Here is a 26250-nt window from a genome sequence, read left to right as displayed (position 1 = left end):
TACTCATGAGTTCTATCAGAGGAGTACCTAGGTAGGCTATAACGACGCACTTGAGCACAATTTGATGCCAGTGGGTAATTGCCAATATCACTGGCCCAGAGGCAGAACTTTTTTTTTACTTTCTGCAATGATAGTTTTTTTAGTGAAATTTTGTCTGCAGGTCACTTTTAAATTAAATTGAATTTTAAATTAGGCAGTTACACTAAAGCATTGACGGTCATCAATATTCAGCTGCCCTCTTCAAACAGTGCTTCACTCTGGCTGCACTGTGTTAAGGAAAACTTAAACAGTGCAGCCAGAGCACATTGCTGTTTAAAGAGAACAGCCTGATATGGAGCAGTGCTGCAAAGTAAAAGTGCTAACAGCTCCTGCTGTGTCCTGTTCATTCTGCAGACATGTTGCATTTACTGCGATGACATCTCAGATCACAGCATGTTCTGACTTAGGGATCACTGGTTTGCATAGTAAGCAGCGCCTGGCACAGTGTGTGATACAGTCCAGCTGTCCCAGCTATTGCGCATGTGTTGGACCACTGCCAATTCATGTAAGTAACTAAAAAACTGGGGAGGATTGGCTGAATTATGCATGAATTTTATATGAGGGGGGCACAGACTTTTAGGAGGGGCAGTCGTTCGTGTTTATGAAGAGGTCTTTGATAAAAATTATTTTACGCTTTGTTTTAAACAGTGAGTTAGTTTGCCTTACGTTTAAAGGGACAGGAAACCCACATTTTTCCCTTCATGATTCAGATAGAACATTCAATCTTAAACAACTTTCCAATTTACTTCTATTGCCTAATGTGCTTTCTTCCCTTGGTATCTTTTGTTGAAGAGCATACATAGGTAGGATCAAGAGCTGGAAGCTAGCTGCTGATTGGTGGATGCACATATATGTGTTCAGCTAGCTCTCAGTAGTGCATTGTTGCTCCTTCACTAAAGGATATCCCACAAATCAAGTAAAAATAGAAAACAGAAGTAAATTGGAAAGTTGTTTAAAAGGATCGTTTATCTGAATCATTAAATTAAAATTTCGGGTTTCATGTCCCTTGAAGAAGTAAACAAGGGACTAAAATATCCAGTTTTCCTAACACTCTACAGTAAATAAAATTAAATCAGCAATAACCATGTATATAGGACAAGCACTGGTCATACCAGCCACAAGCTACTTGCAGAAATGTGTTGTTGTTTCTTTTTTTTACTTTGAAGGAGTTTTATGAACCCACTTATGTTTATGTATAAAAAAAAAAAAAACAGTGGTGGTCTATGGTATTAAAATTAGACTAATATATATATTTTGGATTTCTGCACCGGACTAGAGTGTGTTGCTGTGGTAAGACGTATATATATATTATAATAAAAAAAGATATATATACAGTATATATATATATATATATATATACATACTTATGGGAGATATATATATACATACATACATACATATACACATACTTATGGGATGGATATATATATATATATATATATATATATATATATACACACACATACTTATGGGATATATATATATATATATATATATATATATATATATATATATATATATATATATAAATAAAATAAAAAAGATATATATGTATAAATACTTATGGGGCAGATATATATATATAAAATAAAAAAGATATATATGTATAAATACTTATGGGGCAGATATATATATATATATATATATAAAATAAAAAAGATATATATGTATAAATACTTATGGGGCAGATATATATATATAAAATAAAAAAGATATATATGTATAAATACTTATGGGGCAGATATATATATATATATATATATATATAAAATAAAAAAGATATATATGTATAAATACTTATGGGGCAGATATATATATATAAAATAAAAAAGATATATATGTATAAATACTTATGGGGCAGATATATATATATATATATAAAATAAAAAAGATATATATGTATAAATACTTATGGGGCTGATATATATATATATATATATATATAAAATAAAAAAGATATATATGTATAAATACTTATGGGGCAGATATATATATATATATATATATATAAAATAAAAAAGATATATATGTATAAATACTTATGGGGCAGATATATATATATATCTTAATAAAAAACAGGAAATTAAAACCAAGCAGTTTATACGAGATGCCGTTTATTACTAACAGTACACAATATATCATTAGTGAGTTAAACTATCATTTATAACTGTACCATACTGAGGTAACTACCAATAACTATAGGTGCCAGGAATGTGACGCCTCACACAGCCACCTACACCACTTACCTCGCATAAAGAGGTATACCTTACCTACCAGCAGCAATGAACCCCACTCCGCGCTGACGTCAGGGCCACGACGCTGCGGAGTTGGTGCGTCACGTGACGGGTACGTCACATAGTTGGCGCGTTTGTTAGTCTAGGGTGCGCTGCTACATTATTTCACCACTGCGTCAGCATGGCGGGGCCGCTAGGGACTAGTCTAGGTGGTCATTGTGATATTTTGTTTCTACCCCTAATATGAAGGTGCTGAGGGGGAAACAGAAAAGTATTTAAATACAATTAAATGATACATTTTTGTTGACATCCTGTCAGTCTTGATGTCAATATATTAACTCTACTGGGTTTTTTTTATTATAAAGTATGATTCAGTGAAAGCGATCATGTGCAAGTGAGGAGCACACAAAGGTTCCTCCCTAAACAAAAGACCTAGCCAGGGCTGCCCAAACTATGGTCTAAGGGCCACATGTGGCCCATAGCGCCACTGGCTAGAGTAAGACACCAGCACTTATTTGTGCAAAAATATGCTACACTACACACGATTCATTAGGTAAACAGCTTTTACCAAATGATGTAAATCTGTGTAGTAGATAGCTTAATTTTTACTATTAGAAAAATTCTAATGTTATTTAACCTCTTAGCTGAGCGATGTGAACATTATTATACCGGCACAAAGGGGTTAATTCTCTAGGTAGCATCCATCTGTCTAGACTAGAGAACTATATGGCACCGGTTTTGCAAGAATACTTTTGAGCACTAGATGGCAGCAGTGTTTGCACAATGTGTAACTGTTAAAAGTATTATTACAAAACTGCTGACAAAGTGCTCCAAAAACCTGCACACTCCTGAGCCTAGCTATCTGCTTTTCAACAAAGAATACCAAGAGAACAAAGTACAGAAGTAAACAGGAAAGTTTTATTTTTATTGTACACTCTATCTCAATCATGAAAGAAAGTATGGTTTCATTTCTCTTTCCATTTGCTACAGGAGGGTCTGTGTTATCTCCAAAGACTATATATGGGGGGAGCACACAGTCAAAAGTACAGGGACCGCTAATATTGCCAATGCCAGTAACCTACTATGTCTCCCATTTACTTATCAGCAGTGTTTCCACCCAGGGCCGGTGCTGTGCAGCTCTGGTCCCTGCTAGTGAGAGCAAATGAGCCCATGATGATTTAACTCCACCATCTCTTTTAAACTCACAGTAAACACTTTGAAATTTGTATATATTTGCATGGAGTCCACTGGTGGTGTGGGTGTGTGGGTTCCTTGACAGTTCCCAACTGATCCACTCAGATCTGCCCTCAAACTTCAGGATCTGCATAGATCACATGTAGAACACCAAATGTGCTACAGTTCAGAAATAATCCAGGCAGCCCTTATGTCAGCAGTGTACAACTGATTAGGTAAAGTGAGTGTGGGCGGCCGCATTTTGCAGCTGTTCCCTGCTATATAAAGTCATATACTGTATATTGCTAACTTTCATTATTTTCAGAGTTGTCAGGTATTGAGAAGCAAGTTGCTGCTAAAATTCCCACTTCATGGAGAGTTTGCATGAGAAAGATATTCTCACATCCAGTTACCATGCTATTCATGCATAAAAAGTGCAAGCTCTTTTGCAATGTTCACTCTAGCAGCAGTCTATGAGAAATACAGATATGCAGGGAACAAGCAGTAATGATGTCCCAATCAGTGCTCTTCTGCTAAATAAAAGATAGTTGAAATACTTGAAAAACTCACCTAGTAATTTTGAGTGCAGTCCAAAATCTTTCAATATTTCTAGCCTTAAATTTTGTGATAGAACACAGGTAAAACAACAAGGGCTTTATAACTTGTTTATATTCTCCAGGATTACACATTAAAAATTGTATTTTTCTTAAAGATAAATTAAAACTTTAGGATAAAGGGTAGTGCGTTAGAAAAAGTTGCATAAAACAACATAAATACATTGAAAATTAGTTACACTCATAAAAACACTATCTGATAAAAATGATTCATATAAATCTTACAAAAAAAAGTTACAAGGGTTAAAAGGTATATGGTATATGAGGTTTATATTATACATATACATACATATATGTCTAAATATGTTTGTGTATACATATGTATTTATGTGTTTTACTGTATATATAATATATATATATATATATAGTATATATTTAACATTCCAATATTCTTCACATACAGGATAATGTAATTTTTATTGTAAATACATATTTCTATATATATCTGTATACACCTATACCTGCAGATATCTATTCTTATAGATATATAGGTATAGATATATACTTTACCTTAACATTATCATATATATATAGAAATACATATTTTATAATAATAAAAAAAATTCTATGTGAAGAACATAGGAATGTAAAATATGCGTATCGAGCTTCGTGTTTTGCACTTTAGGACTAATGTGGTGTCGGGTTAGGGCACATGAAGAATTGTTAACCTCAATGCACGTTCTTGAAATATTAAATATTTTAAAAAATGAATAATTATAAAAAATATACATGCTATAATATATATATATATATTATAGATTATTTAGATATATTTTTACAGTATGTACTGTATAGTATACAGTGCTAAATATCACACTATATAATGGCAACCTCTTTTAGATAGGACACAAAAAGTTGTAGTTAGTAGCTTTGAAGTAATAGGAAAGGGAAAATTAAACTTTAATTATGCACACAGAGCATGTGATGAAATGGGTTTCATGTAATTACAGCTTAAAAAATACATATAAACACCTTGAGGGGGAAAAAACAAAACAATACTAATTTCAATTTTAAAACAGCATGTTGTTATGGTTTAAATCAGTACTAAAATAAGATACATTTTTATTTTATTGATGTTTTATTAAAGAATTTAACCTTATAATCTTACAATTATTGTCATTGCGTCTGTACCATTCTCTCAACCAATCAATGCATATCAATAAACAGTCAGCAACAGAAGAGTTAATCTGCCTTACACAAGAATTCATCTGACATTTCTAGTAAGGTTAGGGCATGGGGCACATTTGTAATTTGAAAAGAATTTGATGAAAAACAGACAACTCCTCCAGTGTTTTCTCCCTGTGTAGACAAAAATCTGTCCATCTCTTCTGCTAGTAATGACTGGGGAATATTTGTGAACTGATAAAGTCAGCTAAGGTTAATATTTTGGACGTATGGATTTATTAATATTTCTAACTAGTTACCTGTGTTTTTCTGGTATTTAGAGATTTCAGACTAAGGATGTATTGGAAAAAACTGCAACTCAAAATATATGACAAATTACAGATATTTTTCTAAAATATATAGAGAGTCATGAGTAGAGTGGAGGAGGCACCAGAAAGTGTCACAATTCGTTGACTACCAGAAACCACCGGCAACTTCACTGTGTTGCAAACAAATGACAAATAAATGTGCATGTCTAAAAGACGCAATCTTTATTTCTGTTGTATTTTTATTTTTGTTATATGCTGCACCTTGAGAAGCATTCTCAGTTTTCCTACACAATGTCATCGTTAAAAGGACACGCCAGTTACAACTGCAATGCGCATGAGGGCAAATAAAGTATAAATAGAGGCATTTTTGCAAAATATTTGTATTAGTAAAAATGCTTCTGGAAAACATTTATTTTACTGCTTCAAGGACATATGTACATATGCAGTGCATTTAAACACTATGCGCTAGATTACAAGTGCGCTAATGTTCACCAAACACAACATATACACTTTCTGATATAAATATTATCAAAAATGTTTTATAAAGGTTAAAATGTATATGGTATATGACAAGGTATTTACCTAGAAAGTGCTATAATGTATAAATATATATATATTTATACAATAATTTTAAAAAAAGAAGATATATCTATACATATATATATATATATATATATATATATATATATATATATATATATATAAAGAACATTTTCTTCTATGTGAAGAATATTGGAATGTAAAATATTCATAACATAACTACCTTCGCCTTTAGCGTGTCGGGTTAGCGCGTGAGCAATAGGTGTTAATTTTTTTACTGAACTGCGCACATCATTGAAGTCTATTGGGCATATTTATCAATGTGGGAGCGGACATGATACGAAGTAGTTTATCATGTCTGCCGCACATCGATAAATGACAACAGCATACGCTGTCGGCATTTATCATTGCACCAGCAGTTCTTGTGAACTGCTGGTGCAATGCCGCCCCCTGCAGATTTGCGTCCAATCGGCCATTAGCCACTTTCCACTCCACTTTCCGCGCAAACCGACGCGTGCAAAAAGGTTACTTCTAGTGCAGTTAACGTTCGAGCAGGGCATTAAATAGAGCTCTACTTGTAATCTGGCCCTGAGTGGGCTACTAGTTGGGTTGCCAGCTGTCCTGCACAGAATACTGGATAACATGGCACAGGTGGGATTGGGGTTGACATAAAGGTTTCTCCCCAAAGCGCTTAATCCCACTATATATCATTTTCACAATTGAGCATGGGTTATATTCCCTTCACTGACAGTAACATAATTCACCTCATTGACTGCACATACACACACAGTTACACACATACACAATTGCACACACACAGTTACACAAATACACACACATACACAAATACACACACACACAGTAACTTACACACATACACACACAAATACACACACACACACACACACACACACAATTAGATACACACATACACAATTACACACAAATACACACACAGGCACACACAAATACACACACACACAATTAGATACACACATACACAATTAGATACACACATACACAATTACACACAAATACACACACAGGTACACACATACACACACAATTAGATACAATATACACATACATACACACACATAAAAACATGCACACATACAGACATACACATACCCACACACACATATATACACACATACATGCACACACATATACACATTTATGTACACATATACACATTTATGTACACACACACATACATACACACATAAAAGCACGCACACATACCCACACACACATATATACACAAATACATGCACACACACATATACACATTTATGCACACACGCATACCCACACACACGAATACCCACATACAAACACACAAATACCCACACACACACAAACATACACAGTATACAAACACACGCATATACACATATATATATATATACATACATAATACATACACACATATATACATATACACAGACACACACATATACACCCACACATACACAGTATACACACACACACATACACACATACTCATACACACATACATGCACATACACATACACATACTCATACACACACACATGCACATACACACATACTCATACACACACATATACACACACACATGTACATACACACAGACACATACACACACATATACACACACACATGTACATACACACAGACACATACACACACACATATACACACACACATATACACCCACACATACATACACACACACATATTCATACACACACATGCACATACACAGACACACACACAAACACACTATCTGTATGAATAACCTGGCAATCCCATGTACTAGAAACCTTTTTTTCCTGACTAGTAAATTGTAGTGATATTTATTTTCATCTCTGCTAAGCTATCACCAGCTATGTAGGAGTAGCATTTCTTGTTTGTTCTTATCTACTTGTTGCTTATTCCCAGAGATAATTAGTAAAGACTGTTATGGTTAATTCTGGAATTCACAATTCATCCTCCTTCTCATGACATTTCCCACCTGTCTGCATTATATAAATCCTCAGCTCTGCCCCCTAACTGCCCACATAGCAATGACTGAGAAGAGGTCCCGCAGCTCCTCTCGGGAGCCCCCCCAGAGGCACAGAGACCTCTCTGGATCCAAGAGGGAGAAGAAGGGGAATGCGGGCCGGTCTAGAAGCAGCCAGGTCAGGGAGATGGAGAGAAAAGATGCAAAAGTGTCTGCGGTGGTGGACGTTGATGATGTGGTAGCTTCAGACGCAGAGACAGAAGTGATGGGTCTCCTGGAGAGCAATCAGAAGGATGAAGGTAGGGGACAGAGCTAACTTATCTTGTAACAATATATTTTTATTTATTTTAAGGGCCCAAAATAGCCCAAAAATGACATGCTCTAATTAATTACAGTACGTCATTTTAAGACTATCATCCCTACACTACTATGTGTAACTAGCGCTGCTGATTGGATCAGCGACAGTTTCTGCTCAGGACCCACAGTGCTCTGCGGGTCTCGAGCGGTACTTCTACTGTGTGTTTAACCCCTTTGCGGGTTTAAAATTGCATGATCACTATCTTTATCATGAAAGTATAACATTTAGGAGCCTGAAAAACTTTTAGGAGCCAGACAGTGGTATTTCTATATAGATATATGGAGAATAACCCAGTTGCGAGCCAGGGGTAAAATTCTAGGAGCCAGAGATTTCCTGGCTCCTGGGTTTGTCGAGCCCTGCTTTAAACTATATTTTTATATATGGTAGTACATGTAATTAATTAATGATTCTATAAAGCTCTCTGTTTTTGTGAGATTGTATAGAAATATCGGCCCCATCCCACTTCTATAAAGGCAGTTTTTACCTTGAGGACAGTGCCAAAAGGCTGTTCCCTGCATTTAAGTATCTGAGGCTGATGCATCCATTACAATAGGGCTCACAAAAAAATGTAATTTAAAATTGTATAAAATGAAATATTAAAATAAAAATATGCCCAAAATTTTAAAAAATAAAATACACATTGAAATTGTGCAGGAAATAAATTATTTAAGGTGCACAGTAGAAATTGTAATAAAACTACACTGTGCATGCAAAAGACGCTGTGAAATTAGTATTTATAATGAGATTGAAAGGCTGAAAGCGTATTATTTTCCTGATAAAATTTGTTTCCCCGCCTCTGCTAATGGCTAAACAGGAGCATTCCATAGATGTAGCTGAAATTTCTCCTGCAGGTCTGGTGTATTCTGTAAACGGCTTCCCCTGCAGATCTCGCTGTTTTTCTCACTAACTAAAAGGTCACAAGCTTGTGTCAAAATACATAAAACACTTATTACCCTAATATAAAAGCACATGTACATGAAAATAGAGGTGATTGTAATATACTATAAACTAAATGCAGAGTAATCTGATTTGCATTTGCTGCAGTATTTAATTTTTATAGTGCACCCCCTGCTAACTTTGCACTCCCCATATCCCTTTCCAGTGAGCTCCAATACTTTCTAAGGGAGACATCTAGCAACTCGCAGAGCCTTTTTTTAAAATAGAAATTACGGAAAGCAGCCCCTGCAAGTGTTGGTGTGAAAAACCGTGTGTGGCCCAGCAACATTTTTAGATTCAGGCTTTGAGTGTTTGTTCTGGTGGTGAATCAATAAGAAGAATGTGTCGTTGAGTGCCTATTTGTTTTCTGAATAAATAGTGACAGCCTTTTTATTCTAAATACTGGTGTCATGAAGTTGCTTTTTTTGTTGTTTTTACCATGCCTAGTTACACTATATATACCTTTTTACAGAGGATACAAAAGTAAATTTGATAATAAAAGACATTGAAAAGCCTCTTAAAATTACAAGCTCTATCTGAATTGTAAAAGGACCAGTTAATACAGTAGATTTGCATAATCAATAAATTATTATTACGTGTATTATCATTTATTTGTATAGTGCCATCAAATGCATGATAACAAGACAATGCAATAGCACTTAGTCTGAACTTCAAATGAGTCATAGTTTTATTTCTGTCAAATTTCAGTTATGTCTATGTCCACTCCTCCTGTATCATGTGACAGCCATCAGCCAATCACAAATGCCTATATATATTCTCAGAATTCTTGCACATGCTCAGTAGGAGCTGGTGACTCAAAAAAAGTTTAAATATAAAAAGACTGTGCACAGTTTGTTAATGGAAGTGAATTGGAAAGTTGTTTAAAATTGCTGCTCTGTCTGAATCATGAAAGTTTAATTTTGACTTGAGTGTCCCTTTAATTTTGACTTGAGTGTCCCTTTAATTTTGACTTGAGTGTCCCTTTAATTTTGACTTGAGTGTCCCTTTAATTTTGACTTTCCCTTTAAGCACAGCATTACAAAATATCCACATACAAAATAATTGTTTTGTAAGTATTCAGAAATGTAATTTTGTAGACAAGATTTGCATTGTTCTGCAACCAAGGGACACAGCTCATGAAAAGCAACGTGAATATAAATGAGCGTGTGCATTAATAAATTGTGTAACATATTGCAGGGTCCAGGTTCTGGATTCTGCAGTATACACTCCAGCCCCTCTGGAAACAGCAGAAAACCCACAGCATTGAGCAAAATAAATAATAAAAGTATTTTACAATATTCTTTGCTACTACACGGGCATCTGTGTGTGTGTATAGGGGGGGGGGCATTCATGAATGCAGCATCTAATGCAATTAAATATGTATTGGCATTTGTCTGTATAAACATTATTATTGCTGGGGTATTTTTTTATTTTTTTCCACCCCCCCAACCAGGAATTATTTATGGCGATGCCCATAACCACAATGTTTTTAAATCTCTTTGGAGTAATGTTATCAAGTGTACAAAATAATACAATTGTTATTGCTTTTAAACTGAGCACATTTTTCTTTCATGATTCAGATTTACTTCTATTAGCAAATTTGCTTCGTATTCTTGGTAGCCAATGACAAGAGGCATGTATGTCATAGCCACCAATCAGCAGCTTGCTTCTCCTGATCCTACCTAGGTTATGCTTTTCAACAAAGGAAACAAAGAAAACAAAGCAAATTAAATAATTGAAGGAAGTTGGAAAGTGGTTTTAGAGCATGTCATTTTAAAAACAGCGACCTTTTAATGCTATGAGGCCTATTTAACAAAGGTCTTGCGGACCTGATACAACAGTGCGGATCAGGTCCACAAGACCTCGCTGAATGCGGAGAGCAATACGCTCTACGTATTCAGCATTACACCAGCAGCTCTTGTCGCCCCCTGCAGATATGCGGCCAATGGGCCGCCAGCAGGGAGGTGTCAATCAACCCGATCGTACTTGATCGGGATGAATTGTGGCGATTACTGTCTGCTTGCTCAGAGCAGGCGGACAGGGTTATGGAGCAGCGGCCTTTAGACCGCTGCTTCATAACTGCTGTTTCTGGCGAGTCTGAAGACTCGCTAGAAACACGGGCCGTCAAGCTCCAATCGGAGCTTGATAAATGGGCCTCTATGGGTTTAAAGGCGCTTATCGTTATAGCGTTAAAAGGTAAATATCAATAAATAGTACCAATTTGATGAATGAAAGTCTGCTTCATTATTTAAATTGTATCCAATGACGTGAGCGAGTACGTTCAGCTTTACATTCACTTTAACTGAAATGTCAGTTTTCAGTTTTCTCAGAAACCTAAACTTGCTCCTTTATTTTATTCATAGTCATTCTTTCTTCCTTGTCTCTGACAAATCACAATGCAGCAGTCTTAAAGGGACACTCAAGTCAAAATTAAACTTTATGATTGAGATAGAGCAGTAATTTTAAACAACTTTCCATTTTACTTCCATTAACAAAATGTGCATTGCCTTTATATATTTACACTTATTGAGTCACCAACTCCTACTGAGCATGTGCAAGAATTCACAGAATATACTTATATGCATTTGTGATTGGCTGATGGCTGTCACATGATACAGGGGGAGTGGGAATAGACATAACTTTGACATTTGTCAGAAAAAAAGTGCTATTGTATTGTCTTCTTATCATGCAAATCTATTGTATTGACTGGTCCTTTAACAATATGTTATATGCACCTAAGCTCATACAAAACCCTGTGATTATATTTCCAGGAGTGAAGTCTTCCAGCTTTAGAGTATGCGAGATTCTGCTCATAGGATGTTGTGTACTAGTGGTCATCGCCACACTGCCTCTTTCTATCTGGTTCTGCGTGAAGGTGAGGATTTCTGTTCTGTACAAACCTACTTCTTGTATGGTGGCTTCTAGCTTTGTCAAGCCTTGGATGGTAGTTCATCTAAATGCAAAGCAGGCACATGAAACACTCTGAGATCATACTATGAAATGTTCAGTTATCTGCAACTTTACAATATACTTTCATTACTTTCATTATTTAGTTTGCCCCCAATTCCCGTCTGGATTGGCTCCACCAGATAAGGCAAACAGTGGAAGGAGTTTTGGCATTGAAAAACAATTGAAGCTGTTAATGTATTCAGAAAATTGTCACAGCTGGTTTGTTAATATATTACAATGAGAAAAAAAAGTCTTGTAATTACTGGGTTTTACATCTTTCTATAAAACTCACTTGACATTTGTTTCCTAGAGGGACATTGTAATTAAATTTTTTACCCCCGAGAGGCTGGAAAGTAACCTGCAGAATCCAACACCCTGACCCTACAACATCAGTGTTGGTTGATCAGAGCTGGAGCTTATTTTTATCTCTCTTGTTGGCCACAACAAAAGGACATAAGATAAACATACTAAAGAGAATTTAAAGGGTCATTTCCCTGTAATGTCACACAATGCAAACAAAATTACAATTTGAAATGCTTAAAAGGCATATATTTTGTATACAGATGTTTTACAGCACAGTGCTTGATTGGTCATAAATATACGATGCACCAATCAGCAAGCCCTACCCAGGTGCTGAACCAAACATGAGCTAGCTCCTAAGCTTACATTCCTGCTGTTCAAATAAAGATACCAAGAGAACGAAGAAAACTTGATAATAGGAGTAAATTAGAAAGTTGCTTAAAATTGCTGCTCTATGTGAATCATTAAAGAAAAAATTGTGTTTCATATCTCTTTAATGTAACAATGCATTATATATCCAGAATCTTTTGTCTGTGTTTGGTACAAATATACTGTTTTTGTGAATAGAATTGGTACGTTATTACTAACATTAATACATCAACGTTGTGCTATTACAGGTAGTGCGCGAGTACGAACGAGCAGTTATATTTCGCTTGGGACGACTTCTTCCAGGAAGGGCAAAAGGACCTGGTAATTAATTATTTCCTACTTATGTTGGTTATTTAAGCATAAAGTAAAATCACAAGGTCATTTCCCCCTAAGATTTGGTCATTGGATGAAGCTTTACTTTATAAAGTAATGCAACAGATATGTGCCCCAAAATCACATTATTTGCTTTTACATTTTTGTCACATTTTTACTGCAATATCTTTGTAGAACACTTTCACATTTTTGCAATCTAAACTTGAATCATTTCCTCTCTAGTAACAAGAAAGAATCAGACGTGATTTTATATGGCAGTAAACTCTAAAATATCAATCATGCATACGAATGAGCACTACACCACATTATTTGTAAGAAAAGGGTTACATTAAAGGGATAGTCTAGACAAAATTAAACTTTTATGATTCAGATAGAGTATGACGTTTTAAACAACTTTCTAATTGTTTCTATTATCAAATTTGCTTCATTTTCTTGGTGTTCTTTACTGAAGAGTAGACTCAGGAGCAACAATGCACTACTGGGAGCTAGCTTAATACATTGGATGAGCCAATGACCAGAGAAATTTATGTGCAGCCACCATTCACTAGCTATCTCCCAGTAGTGTGTTGCTGCTCCTGAGCTTACCTAGATATGCTCTTTAAAAAACTATACCAAGAGAACAACGCAGATTTGATGATAGCGTTCACGTATTTTGTAGTTTATTATAAGTCTGCTTTGAAGAAGAAAGTAATGACTATATAATACTATTATTCCATGATGACAGCACACCAATTTTATATATATATATATATATATATATATATATATATATATATATATATACTGTATATATACACTCAACGGCCACTTTATTAGGTACACCTTGTAAGTTCCGGGTTGGATCCCCTTTTGCCTTCAGAACTGCCTTAATTCTTTGTGGCATAGATTGAACAAGGTGTTGGAAACATTCCTTAGAGATTTTGGACCATATTGACATGAGAGCATCATGCAGTTGCTGCAGATTTGTCGGCTGCACATCCATGATGTGAATCTCCCGTTCCACCACATCCCAAAGGTGCTCTATTGGATTGAGATCTGGTGACTGTGGAGGCAATTGGAGTACAGTGAACTCATTGTCATGTTCAAGAAACCAGTTTGAGATGATTTGAGCTTTGTGACATAGTGCATTATCCTACTGGAAGTAGCCTTCAGAAGATGGGTACACTGTAGTCATAAAGGTATGGACATGGTCAGCAACAATACTCAGGTAGGCTGTAGCGTTTCAAAGATGCTCAATTGGTACTAAGGGGCCCAAAGTGTGCCAAGAAAATATCCCCCACACCATTACACCACCACTACCAGCCTGAACCGTTGATACAAGGCAGAATGGATCCATGCTTTCATGTTGTTTTATGCCAAATTCTGACCCTACCATCTGAATTTCGCAGCTGAAATCAAGACTCAGGGCACCCCGTGTGGGCTTCTGCTGCTGTAGCCCATCTACTTCAAGGTTCAACGTGTTGTGCGTTCAGAGATGGTATTCTGCATACCTTGGTTGTAATGAGTGGTTATTTGGGTAACTGTTGCCTTTCTATCATCTCGAACAAGCTTGCCTATTATCCTCTGACCTCTGACAACAACAAGGCATTTTCATCCACACAACTGCCGCTAACTGGATATTTTCTCTTTATCGGACCATTCTCTGTAAACCCTAGAGATGGTTGTGCGTGAAAATCCCAGTAGATCAGCAGTTTAAAAAAATACTCAGACCAGCCCGTTTGGCACCAACAACCATGCCACGTTCAAAGTCACTTAAATCCCCTCTCTTCCCTATTCCGATGCTCAGTTTGAACTTCAGCAATTCGTCTTCACAACGTCTAGATGCCTAAATGCATTGAGTTGCTGCCATATGATTGGCTGATTAGCAATTTGTGATACCAAGCAATTGAACAGGTGTCCCTATAAAGTGGCCGGTGAGTGTGTGTGTGTATATATATATATATATGTGTGTGTGTACTTTTTAAAAGTGTGTGCTTTTATGTCCCTTTAAATATGTTATGAAGGAATCCATTTTGAATTGATAGTTCCTTTAGTATCTGATATATCCTATAGCCTAACTCCTAATGCAGCATTTAACACTGTATAACATATTAGCTGTTTGTTAACATCACTAATTTGTAACAGTAGCATCACAATATTATATATTTACAGGCCTCTTCTTCTACCTGCCATGTTTGGACAAGTGTCATAAAGTGGATTTCCGTGTAAAGACCCTTGAGGTTCCTTTCCACCAGGTAAAATATTCATGTTATATAAAAACAACCAATTTGAGGAGCGCTAAATAAAAGCAGCTATAGAGATCAAATATAAAAGAAAAATAAAATACACAAACTATGTCAATATATAATATAAAACAATTTTGTTTATTCAAAAACCTATAACAAATTTACCTAATACCACCGGTGGTAGAACAATTAATATAGTCTAAATAATAATGTAACCTAAAATGAAACTAATATTAATTAAAAACAGCTTGGCTTATATAGCTCATAAACTTATATTTAATACAAAGTACTTTTTGCTGTTAAACGATGTAAAGTGCCTGTTACTTTTGTAACCGTTTATAAAATGCTATAGTCTTTTGTAGCAATTAGCATTTGCTAATACAATATGGCTTGTACTTTTGTGGCTAAAAATTGTAGCTTAAAATTTTAGCTGAAAATTACGGCTGATACTTTAGAAGCCTTGAAAAAATGTCCAGCAACAATTTTCCCATATAAAATACTCTTTTGTGGATGTAAAATAGTCTTTTTTAAAATAGGGAGATAGGGAAATATTGAGTATAATCAGCTGTTGTAAAAAGGAAACTCTCAAATGAATGGTCTATGTGTTTAAGTTCCGTGTTGGTTCCCAGAATCCGAAACCTTTAGGGTTTCTCCGCTAAAAATAGAAAATTGTAGCTTACCAGGGGTCTCCGGCTCTCAGACTCTTTACCTTATGTTGTTTTTTTGGTTTACAGTCTGGCTTGGCGTTTTTTGTGATACGTTATCCTCCAAGGTTCAGCCGCTCTCCCATCCAGGTAGCTTGTTCCGGTTCAGGTAGTGGGATCACAAGACCTGATTGAGCCAATGATTTTAGCGGATTACTGGGAACGATGATTCAATCCAGTGGAAATAACAAAGTCCATTCAGTGGAAATAGCAAAGTCCTTTCTAACAAACAGTTAGAACTTTAAATACTTCTGACTTAGTATTACCATCAATGAGAGTTATCCTTAATAAAACAATGTGTCAGAGCGCTCTGATTATCTAATTTAAACACAGCTTTTCATCTTCATAACATCTACGCGTTTCAGCTTTGGATAGCCTTTTTCAAGATGCTTCATCATGTTTTTTCAGTGCATAGATAAGTTTGTTACTATCAGATAGTGGCAGATCTAGGGAACCCGAGACATTTATAACTACAGGAGGGACAGAGGCAGTAATACAATATACAGTTACAGACGGTTTAGAGCTCTTCCAGCACATTTATCACATGTTTTAGCCCTGCATGGTGATATCACAGTGTCTATATACCTCCCAATATTTATTGTTTGGCTTCCCGCTTTTTTTTCTTATTAAAAAACATCATAGAGGAAGGAGGTATTACAGGAGAGAGCTCCAAAATTGCTCAAACTATGGGGTAATAGGGAGCTCTGCTAATAAGATTCAAATTTGCATACAAAGGGCTAGATTTATCAATTATCGGATTTTGTGAACCTGTCTGCATTTTATTGCAAGCTTTGGGGCCCATATTTAGCATTGCATGAGTGGTTTCTTGCCGCCCCAAATGCACAAGAGCAGGGCATGTCAATCACTCCAATCTAATTAGTCCGGGGTGATTTTTATAAACCAACTCTAAATTGGTTGAAAGGGTTTAGGCTGTGACTTAAACCACTGCTTCATAAACATCTGGTTCAGGCTCAATTGAGCAAGCCTGCAACCGAAAGGGGCATTCGCCTTGTGATAAACAAACCCGAGAATATGTTGCATAAAAAGAAAGCAAATTGTGTGTTACTGTGTATAGGCTCATGGGGGGAGGGACTTATTTAATCTGGTAAATGGTATATTTAGTGAGGAAAGAAAACAGTTAAAATATATTTACAGTTACCATAACTATCCGTTTCTGTGCAATTTATTGTCTAAATACTATTCTATTGTGTTAATGGAAGATCACATCAAGTATCTACAGATAAGAGTTTGGTAGACTTGGATCTGTGAATCCACAAACATAAAGAGTGTTTCTAATTTAGATTATTTCTGTAAATTAGTTTGTGTCAATCTCTTTAATTGGTTTCTCTCTTTTTTTTTATAGATCATAACAAAGGATTTGACTTCTCTTGAGATTGACATAATCTGTTTCTACTGTCTGGAAAATGCTTCTCTCTACCTGACCACTGTAAGCAGCATTTCTAATGCCCTGCAGTTGCTGGTTCAGACTACCACAAAGCGCCTCTTGGCACACAGAGATTTCTCAGATATCTTGATGGAAAGAAAGAGTATTGCAGAAGAAGTTAAGGTTAGTAAGGATGGAATGGTCCAGTGGAGCGATGGACCCAATTAGTAATTAGATTATAAAATACAATAAGTAACAAAAACGACGTGGTGAAAATCTCACCAAAATGGAATATGTGGATTTGAGACGGCCTTCAAGGTCTAAGAAATTAGCATATGAACCTCCTAGATTTAGCTTTCAACTAAGAATACCAAGAGAACAAATCAAAATGGGTGATAAAAGTAAATTGGAAAGTTGTTTAAAATTACATGCCCTATTTCAATTGTGAATTTTTTTTGGACTTGACTGTCCCTTTAATAATTAAAAAATATATCTGAAAAAAAACATTTAAAATAGATTTTTTTAAAACATAATTGAGCAAATATACCTAGTATACCTATCACGCCTATATACAAATAACATTCAGATTGTTTAACACCACTTCGTCCAATTGCAAAACACATACATGGACCCCCAATGACCCATTTTGGTTTTTGGTGATCCATTATCGGTAGATTAGTTTGCTGTTTTTGACAAATGGAGATTCAATCTCATAGCAGTTATCCAGTTTGGCTGTTTTTGACTCATAAAGGGTTGTGATCACTTTGTTAAAAAAAAAAGTCCATTCCTGTTTTTTTCTAATATAGAAACAAATTGGAAAGATTGGAATCAACCCCTATGTGTTTAAAGGGACATAAAACCACAAATTGTCTTTCATGATTCAGATAGAACATGCATCTGTAAACAACTTTACTCCTATTATCCAATTTGTTTTGTTCTCTTTGTATCCTATGTTGAAAAGCATAGGTAGGCTCAGGAGCAGAGAAGGCGCCACATAGCATAATTCTGTATGAAATATTAGAAAAATTAAACTAAATGCGATGCACTCACATTTGGTGAAGCACTAAAATGTAGTGTGGGCTAGGCAGACCGGATCCTCAGAGTTGTCCCGTAAAACTCTCCTCTTGGCTCACAAAGTATAGATAGCTGTGGTCTCACTCCCCTCACAAGGGGTAGATGGTTTGATTCCCAAGGGAAACGTTAATATCAACCCATTGTGAGGGGAGTGAGACCACAGCTATCAGTACTTTGTGAGCCAAGAGGAGAGTTTTACTGGACAACACTGAGGATCTGGTCTGCCCAGCCCGCACTACATTTTAGTGCTTCACCAAATGTGAGTGCATCACATTTAGTTTAATTTTTTGATATTTCATACAGAATTTTGCTATGTGGCGCCTTCTATACTCTTTTATAGATTAACCTTAAAGTCTTATACCTCGAGGAGAGCAGCCTACCTGTACAATTTTCACACGTTTTTGATTGGACTCTATATGTGGTGTAGTACATATTTATTTGTGTACATTATTGCAATATCAATTGTGATAGTTGATCTAAGTATCCCTGCCGATATTGGTTACTGATACTTTTACATTGTGCTATATAATTTCACATGCTGTGATAGCGCCCCTATTTTTCACCTTAGAGTGTTAACACTTTTTGTAGGCTCAGGAGCAGAAATGCTCTACTGGTGATTGGCAGCAGCACATACACACACATACATATATATATATATATATATCTTGTCCCAGTACTGCATAGTTGCTCTTGGGACAGATGATCTGGACAGAGCCACCAGGAGAGCGAGTCTCTCGACAGGTTGTCCAGCACGATCTGATGAGACAGATCTGAATGGTCGCCGTTCCATTGTCTCAGCATGCATAGTTGTAAGGGTCTGAGATGGAATCTTGCAAAAGGAATGATGTCCACACAGGACACCATAAGACCAATCACCTCTATACACTGAGCCACTGAGGGTCTCAAGAAGGCCTGGAGGGCAAGACATGCAGAAGTTAGCTTGCAACGTATCTGATCTGTGAGGAATATTCTCATGGACATGGAGTCTATTATTGTCCCAAGGAAATTCACCCTTGTACTTGGAGTAAGAGAACTCTTTTCCAAGTTTAAATTCCATCCATGTGATCGAAGAAGATTGAGAAGGGACTCTGAAAGTTCTTCCGCTAGACGAAAAGATGGTGCCTGCACCAAGATATCGTCCATGTAAGGTGCTACTGCAATACCTTGTGCTCTGGCAATGGCTAGAAGAGCCCCCAGAACCTTCGTAAATATCCTTGGAGCAGTAGCTAGGCCAAACGGAAGAGCTATGAACTGGAAGTGCTGGTCCAGAAAGGCAAACCTCAGGAACTGAAAATGTTCCCTGTGTATTGGAACGTGAAGGTATGCAACCTTCAGGTCTATGGTGGTCATAAACTGTCCTTCCTGAACCAGAGGTAGGATTGACCGTATTGTCTCCATCTTGAAAGAGGGAACACTCAGAAACTTGTTCAGGCACTTTAGGTCCAGAATTGGACGAAAAGTTCCCTCCTTCTTTGGATCCACGAAAAGGTTTGAATAAAACCCCAAACCTCTTTCTGCTGTAGGTACCGGGACAATTATTCCTAGAGAGTACGCAACCTTAGAAGGTAGCCCTCTTTTCTGGTCTTGTATACAGACTGGAGAGTAGAAATCTGCCCCTGGGCAGATGAGACTTGAATCCTATCCTGTATCCTTGAGATACAACTTCCATGACCCAAGGATCCTGTACATCCTGGAACCAAGCGTCTGAAAAAAGAGACAGTCTGCCCCTTACTCGATCCGATCCTGTATCGATTTGTTCTCAGCTGGCTTCTTAGTCTGTTTGGACTTATTCCAGGACTGAGCCGGCTTCCAAGTACTCTTGGGCTGCTCGGACTTGGATGAGAATTGCTGTCGTTGTGATTTGTCAGAATGAAAGGAACGTAAATTAGACAATTGCCTATTTTTCTTATCCTGCGGTAGGAAGGCACCTTTCCCTCTGGTAACCAAATAAAATCTTCCCCTTGAAAGGAAGAGAAAGGAGTCTGGATTTAGAAGTCATATCCACAGACTAAGACTTCAACCAGAGAGCCCGGCGGGCTAGGACCCCAAAGCCAGAAGCCTTTGCATTTAGGCAAATAATCTGCATATTTGCGTCACAGTTGAAGGAGTTAGCAATTTTTAGTGCCTTAATTCTCTCCTGAATATCGTTGAGGGGAGTCTCCACCTAAATGAGCTCTGACAGAATGTCGCACCAGTAGGTAGCTGCTCCAGCAACCGCGGCTACAGCTGCCGCCGGTTAAAATAAAAAACCTGTATGTTGAAACATCTTTCTCAGAAATGTCTCAATTGTCTTATTGATAGGCTCTCTAAAAGAAGAACTATCCTCCAGAGGGATAGTAGTACACTTAGCCAGCGTAGAAATAGTGCCATCCACCTTAGGGATAGAGCCCAACAAATCCAATTAAGAGTCAGGGACCGGGAATAATTTTTTAAAAGTAGATAAGGGGGAAAAAGAAGATCATATTCTTTCCCATTCGTGGCACAGGAAAAGTCAGAGGAACATTCCTGTCTTCATAAACCCTGTCCAGTTTAGGGATCTTAGGTTCCTTAGAGAGTGTAGCCTCTGGAACCTCTAGCATAGACAGAACTTCCTTTAATAAAAAATGCAGATGCTCAATTTTAAACCAAAAGGAGGGCTCCTCCGCTGAAGGAGGTTTAGAAACTGAATTCTCCGACTCAGAAAGTTCACCCTCTGAAGCTACATAGGTTAACTCATCCTCAGATAGCTGGGACATAGTAGCTAAATCCGACAAATATTTAGATGACTCTAGGTCAGGAGAACTATGTTTAACCTTTCTCTTACTTTTGCTAGACCGAGGTAAGGCACTCAGGGTCGCAGAAACCGCCGATTGTAACTGCGCGGTAAAGTCCGCCAGAAAAAAAGCCCCCTCCAGATGGAGGATTAGTTGAGCAGTGGGGAACTGCATGTGGAGCGGGTAGTGTAGAAAGGGTAGTAATCTCTCGGAACACAGATTCCTGAGAGGTAGACAGCTCAGAGGGGCTAATAGCGCTATGAGTATTAGCAGGCTTGTCTCCCTTCTTAAACTTTAGAACAGTGTTTAGGCAAATGGAACAAAATTGAGCAGACGGGCAAACTACAGAGTCCTCACAATATAAACAGGAATTATTAATCAGTACAGAAGGAGCGGAACCTTATAATGTAATATCAGAGTCCTCCATAGCTAAGATATATTCACAGAAGGACAGACAAAAAGTAAACACTTTGTTCAAAAAACAGCACCTTTTATAATCACAATGGCTGGGTCGCTCACCACCTCCTAGACCCAGACAGCTAACAGTGAAACACTCTTCTTGGAAGTGATGTTCGCAGCAAGATCGTAGAAAAATGAAAAGACTGTACCCGGTCACGTGGTGCGTAGGGCAGGACTTCCCTGCTATGAAAAAAGCGCTAAGCTATTATGAGCTACGCAACACACAAAAAATTAAAATGAAACCTGTTTGTTCCAAGCCAAAAGCACACAGTCTATGAGCCCAAAAACTCTCACATTAAAGCAGTAATAAATAAACCCTTGCTGTTCAAATAATCTCCCTGAAGGAGATATTAACTCTTGATCCTATTGAGACATAAAGGAGCCACACTGTGACCCTGTATAGCAAAAGTGTTTATATAAAATGGTCTTACCTCCAGGATCCATGCTGTGGAACAGGCACAGCCTCTCAAGTGTGACAGTCTTGCAGCGACGCCTCTGACATTGACTTGAGTGTGTAACAGCAAGCAGTGAAACTCGTCAACACTGATTGCTCAGGAGCTGTTAGGTGACAGTCTGGAAGGGTTCGCAGATAAGCTTTCCCTGCATTTGCAGACTCTAACTTTTTATTAATACTCTCACTGAGAGGTTGGCATGACTACTTAAAACTCCAGTCCTTTCTTAAAGGGAACATACCCATAACAGGACTATCCAAATCTTCTGACACTTCTCTGCCACCTCCTATAGTGACGAAAGGCAAAGAATGACTGGGGGATACGGGAAGTGGGAGGGATATTTAAGCCTTTGGCTGGGGTGTCTTTGCCTCCTCTTGGTGGCCAGGTGTTGTATTTCCCAACAGTAAGGAATGAAATTGTGGACTCTCCCTGCCTTATGGAAGGAGATATTTTTTTTTTTTCAAAGATATTAACACAGAAAGCTGCATTTTCTTTAGAGTAACAGAAATGTATTCAGTAAGTGAAAGCAAAGTGTTCTGTTTTCTTTACTATAAGCTAGTCTTAGTCTGAAATGTGCTTTATGTATACATGTTAAAGACATTCCAGACAAAATTGGAATCCCCATGGATGCATTTCAGTTTTGAATAAAAGCATTTTTGTAATATACATGTATTAGCAAACATGCTTTTAATAAAAGCTATAGCTGTTTCAAAAGTGTATTTAAGTATGCACCGTGCACCAGCATTTTAAACACAGCACTTACCAGCATTTTAAACACAGCACTTGCTCAGAGAGATGCTTGTACCATCTGGTAATGACTCGTTTGTTAATTGTTAACATGATACAAGACCCCACTGGTGCTCTGAGCAGCTGCAGTATCTAAAATGCTGGTGCACTGAGAATATCTAGCTATGCTTCACATGCACGTGCAGAGAAAAATGTTAACCCTAAAACAGTGTTAATTTTTACTAGAAGCATTTTTGCCAGTAAATGTATATTTAAAGTAAGTTTCTATTCAAAGATGTAATTAATCTATGTGCATTTAAATTTTGACCGGAATGTCCCTTTAAAGGGACATGACACTTGAAAGAGCATACAGGTGAAAAGTTTCCATTTACTTCTGTTATCAAGTTTACTTTGTTCTCTTATTATATTTTGTTGAAAATCAGGTAGGTAGGCTCCGGAGCATGCATGTGTAGTTTTACAAGAATACTTTTAACTGTTTGCTGCAATAAAGTGCTCCAGACACGTGCACACTACCTACCTAGGTATGCTGATCAATAAAAAATACAGTGATAACAAAGCAAATTTCATTTTAAAAAAAGTAAATTGGAAACTTTTTAAAATTGTATTCTAGGTCTGAATCACAAAAGAAAAATGTTGGGTTTTGTGTCCCATTAAACATCTCTTTAATGAACAGTGGTGATTTGTTTCAGGTGGCGTTGGATGCTGTGACGTGTCAGTGGGGCATCAAAATAGAAAGAACAGAAATGTAGGTATGATTAAAAGTGAGGAAAATATAAAGGGCGACATTACAAACTGGCCCATTTGCAGGAGCGCGATAAATAACCAAACCCCCCCCACAATTAGCACTCCGAAAATGAACCAGAGATCAGACACTAAAACTTTCCACTTACAGCTAATGAAACTTTAAAATGCATCTACATGTTACTCTCAGACTAATCTTTAAATGCATCATTCTATCTAACGTTTATTTAGTGTTTAACGTCCCTTTAAAAACATCTAAATACATTGTCTATATATCCAAGTGAAAGTTTATTTTTTCCTGCAGTAGGGATATAAAGCTGCCGGAGGATTTAAGGCTATCTATGGCTGTGGAAGCAGAAGCACAAAGACACTCAAAAGTCAAGGTGAGGTTTATAAAGCAGACTTGTCCATCTTACAGACAGGGGGCCACAGTGCAGGTCCTTAGTCATTTTTTTTTTTCCACTCTGGGTTGTTGTTTTTTAGCATTCACTGAGCATTCAAGCAGCATGTAATCTAAGTAAAGGGACATTAAACCCAAAATGTTTCTTTCATGATTCAGATAGACTGTTCGATTAAAAAAAAAAAAACTTTCTAATTTACTTCTATAATGAAATTTAGTTTGTTCTTTTTGTATCTTTTGTTGAGGAGCATACCTAGGTAGGTTGAGGAGCGTGCACGTGTGGAGCACTATGGGGTAGATTTATTTATTACGTTGCATTCACAGCTTTTGCCTCTCCTTTACCTGAAAAGAAGCAGGAGCAATCACCCGACACACTTGTTCAGGGTAACTGACACGCCCTGCTCTTGCACAACCAATGGGTGGCTTTCTGTAAAAGTTTGCCACACAATGCGTCAAGTAGAGAATGCACGCAGATAGGTTCTTTATTTGCAAACCTGACCACCTGCAATCCTTATATATTTTGCCATATGTGGTGCCAGTTTTGCAACAATGCTTTTAACAATGCTATACATTGTGCAAACACTGCAGCCAAATAAACATATGCGCTGCCTGGTTTTCAACAATACCAAGAGAACCCGGTGAATATGATAATTGTAGTAAATAGTATAGTTTTTTTTTTTAATTGTACACTCTAACGAAATCATGGGGGAAAAAAGAAAAGAAAACAAAAATGTTTTTATGGCCCTTTGACAAAGGTGTATTATACAGAAAATTGAGTGGATACAATATATGCGCTACACAGGCACTCACACACACACATATATATATATATATATATATATATACACAGTATATACACACACACACACACACACATATATATATATATATATATATATATATATATATATATATATAAACAACAGGCAGGCCAGCACTCACTTCATCCACCCAGGGTGCTTCCAAAGTATTGATAGTAGTGAAGAAAAGGGATGCACTCGCCAGGATTTTCAAAGTTACCATTTGGCCCTTTACGTAAAATCGTTTTTTCACAGACTACATCATAACAATAAATTCTGACTTAATCTCCCCTTGTGCATTTAGGTTATTGCTGCAGAAGGTGAGAAAACTGTTGCTGAGTCCCTTAAAATGGCAGCAGAAACGTTATCCAGTTCTCCAACAGCAGTTCAGCTGAGATATCTGCACACTCTACAGTGCATGACTGCCGACAGGCCTGCCACCTTCATATTACCATTGCCATTTGAACTCATGAGCCTAAACACATTGCAACACCCTAAAGGACAGGAAAGTAAACCCAAGGCAGATAATGAAGGCGGAGAAGCCAAAAAGGACTCCCCAATGCTGTAAAATTCTAAATAAACAAACCAATGGAACAACAGTAATAAAATATCATATTGACAGGACTATGGGGTAGTATTTTATCAAATGAAAAATACGTTTTTGTTACAAAACCAAACAAATCTCTGTTTGTAAATAGATTTTCAGAGTTTGTAACGGATTTGATAAATGTTATTAAAATGTGGGGAAATAATGTTTGTTTGGGGAGCAATATTTCTATATTGTTTCAAGAATCAGCATTTTATTTCCCCCTCATCCCAATTGAAGTGGATATAACATTTCCAAATATACTGGGGTAATTCAGTAGGTTTAATTTGTCATGTAGGGGACAGACAATGTTCCCAGCTAGGTAACCTGTCCACCCTTGTTTGTGGGGAGCAGACAGCTAATAAGAAGCCTCTACAGCCTGAATTTATTGTTGCACAAGCAACTGATTGTGCAGTCCTATCCCCTGCTCTTGCGCGACCAAACAAGCAAGTGCAGGTCCTGTCTATCACCCTGGGTGAGTTTGGGTTGGTTTAACTTCGCCATCTCTTATGACTTCAGCGCCTAAACTTGTGGTTAGCAGGCTCACAGCTTGATAAATGGGGCACAGTATATGGGTTTAATGTTGTGGTCGGAATGTTGACTCCCTATGACATCATCGGTCAAAAAAGCTGTTGGGCACCCATTTAAAGATAGGTGAGA

General features: G+C 37.0%; 1 protein-coding gene across 1 annotated transcript; it reads left to right on the top strand.

Moving 5' to 3' along the window:
* Nucleotides 1-412: 412 nt before the first annotated feature.
* On the top strand, nt 413-25576 carry NPHS2 (NPHS2 stomatin family member, podocin). The gene is made up of 9 exons (XM_053693112.1): nt 413-544; nt 8058-8319; nt 12086-12189; nt 13181-13253; nt 15417-15499; nt 17558-17761; nt 23753-23808; nt 24109-24187; nt 25309-25576. The coding sequence occupies exons 1-9, from the start codon at nt 413-415 to the stop codon at nt 25570-25572; spliced, it is 1257 nt and encodes a 418-aa protein (XP_053549087.1). The 3' UTR covers nt 25573-25576.
* The last annotated feature ends 674 nt before the right edge of the window (nt 25577-26250 follow it).

This window comes from Bombina bombina, chromosome 10 (genome assembly GCF_027579735.1).
Source record: "Bombina bombina isolate aBomBom1 chromosome 10, aBomBom1.pri, whole genome shotgun sequence".
Classification (NCBI taxonomy): Eukaryota; Metazoa; Chordata; class Amphibia; order Anura; family Bombinatoridae; genus Bombina; species Bombina bombina.
This window is presented reverse-complemented; position numbering and strand designations above follow the sequence as displayed.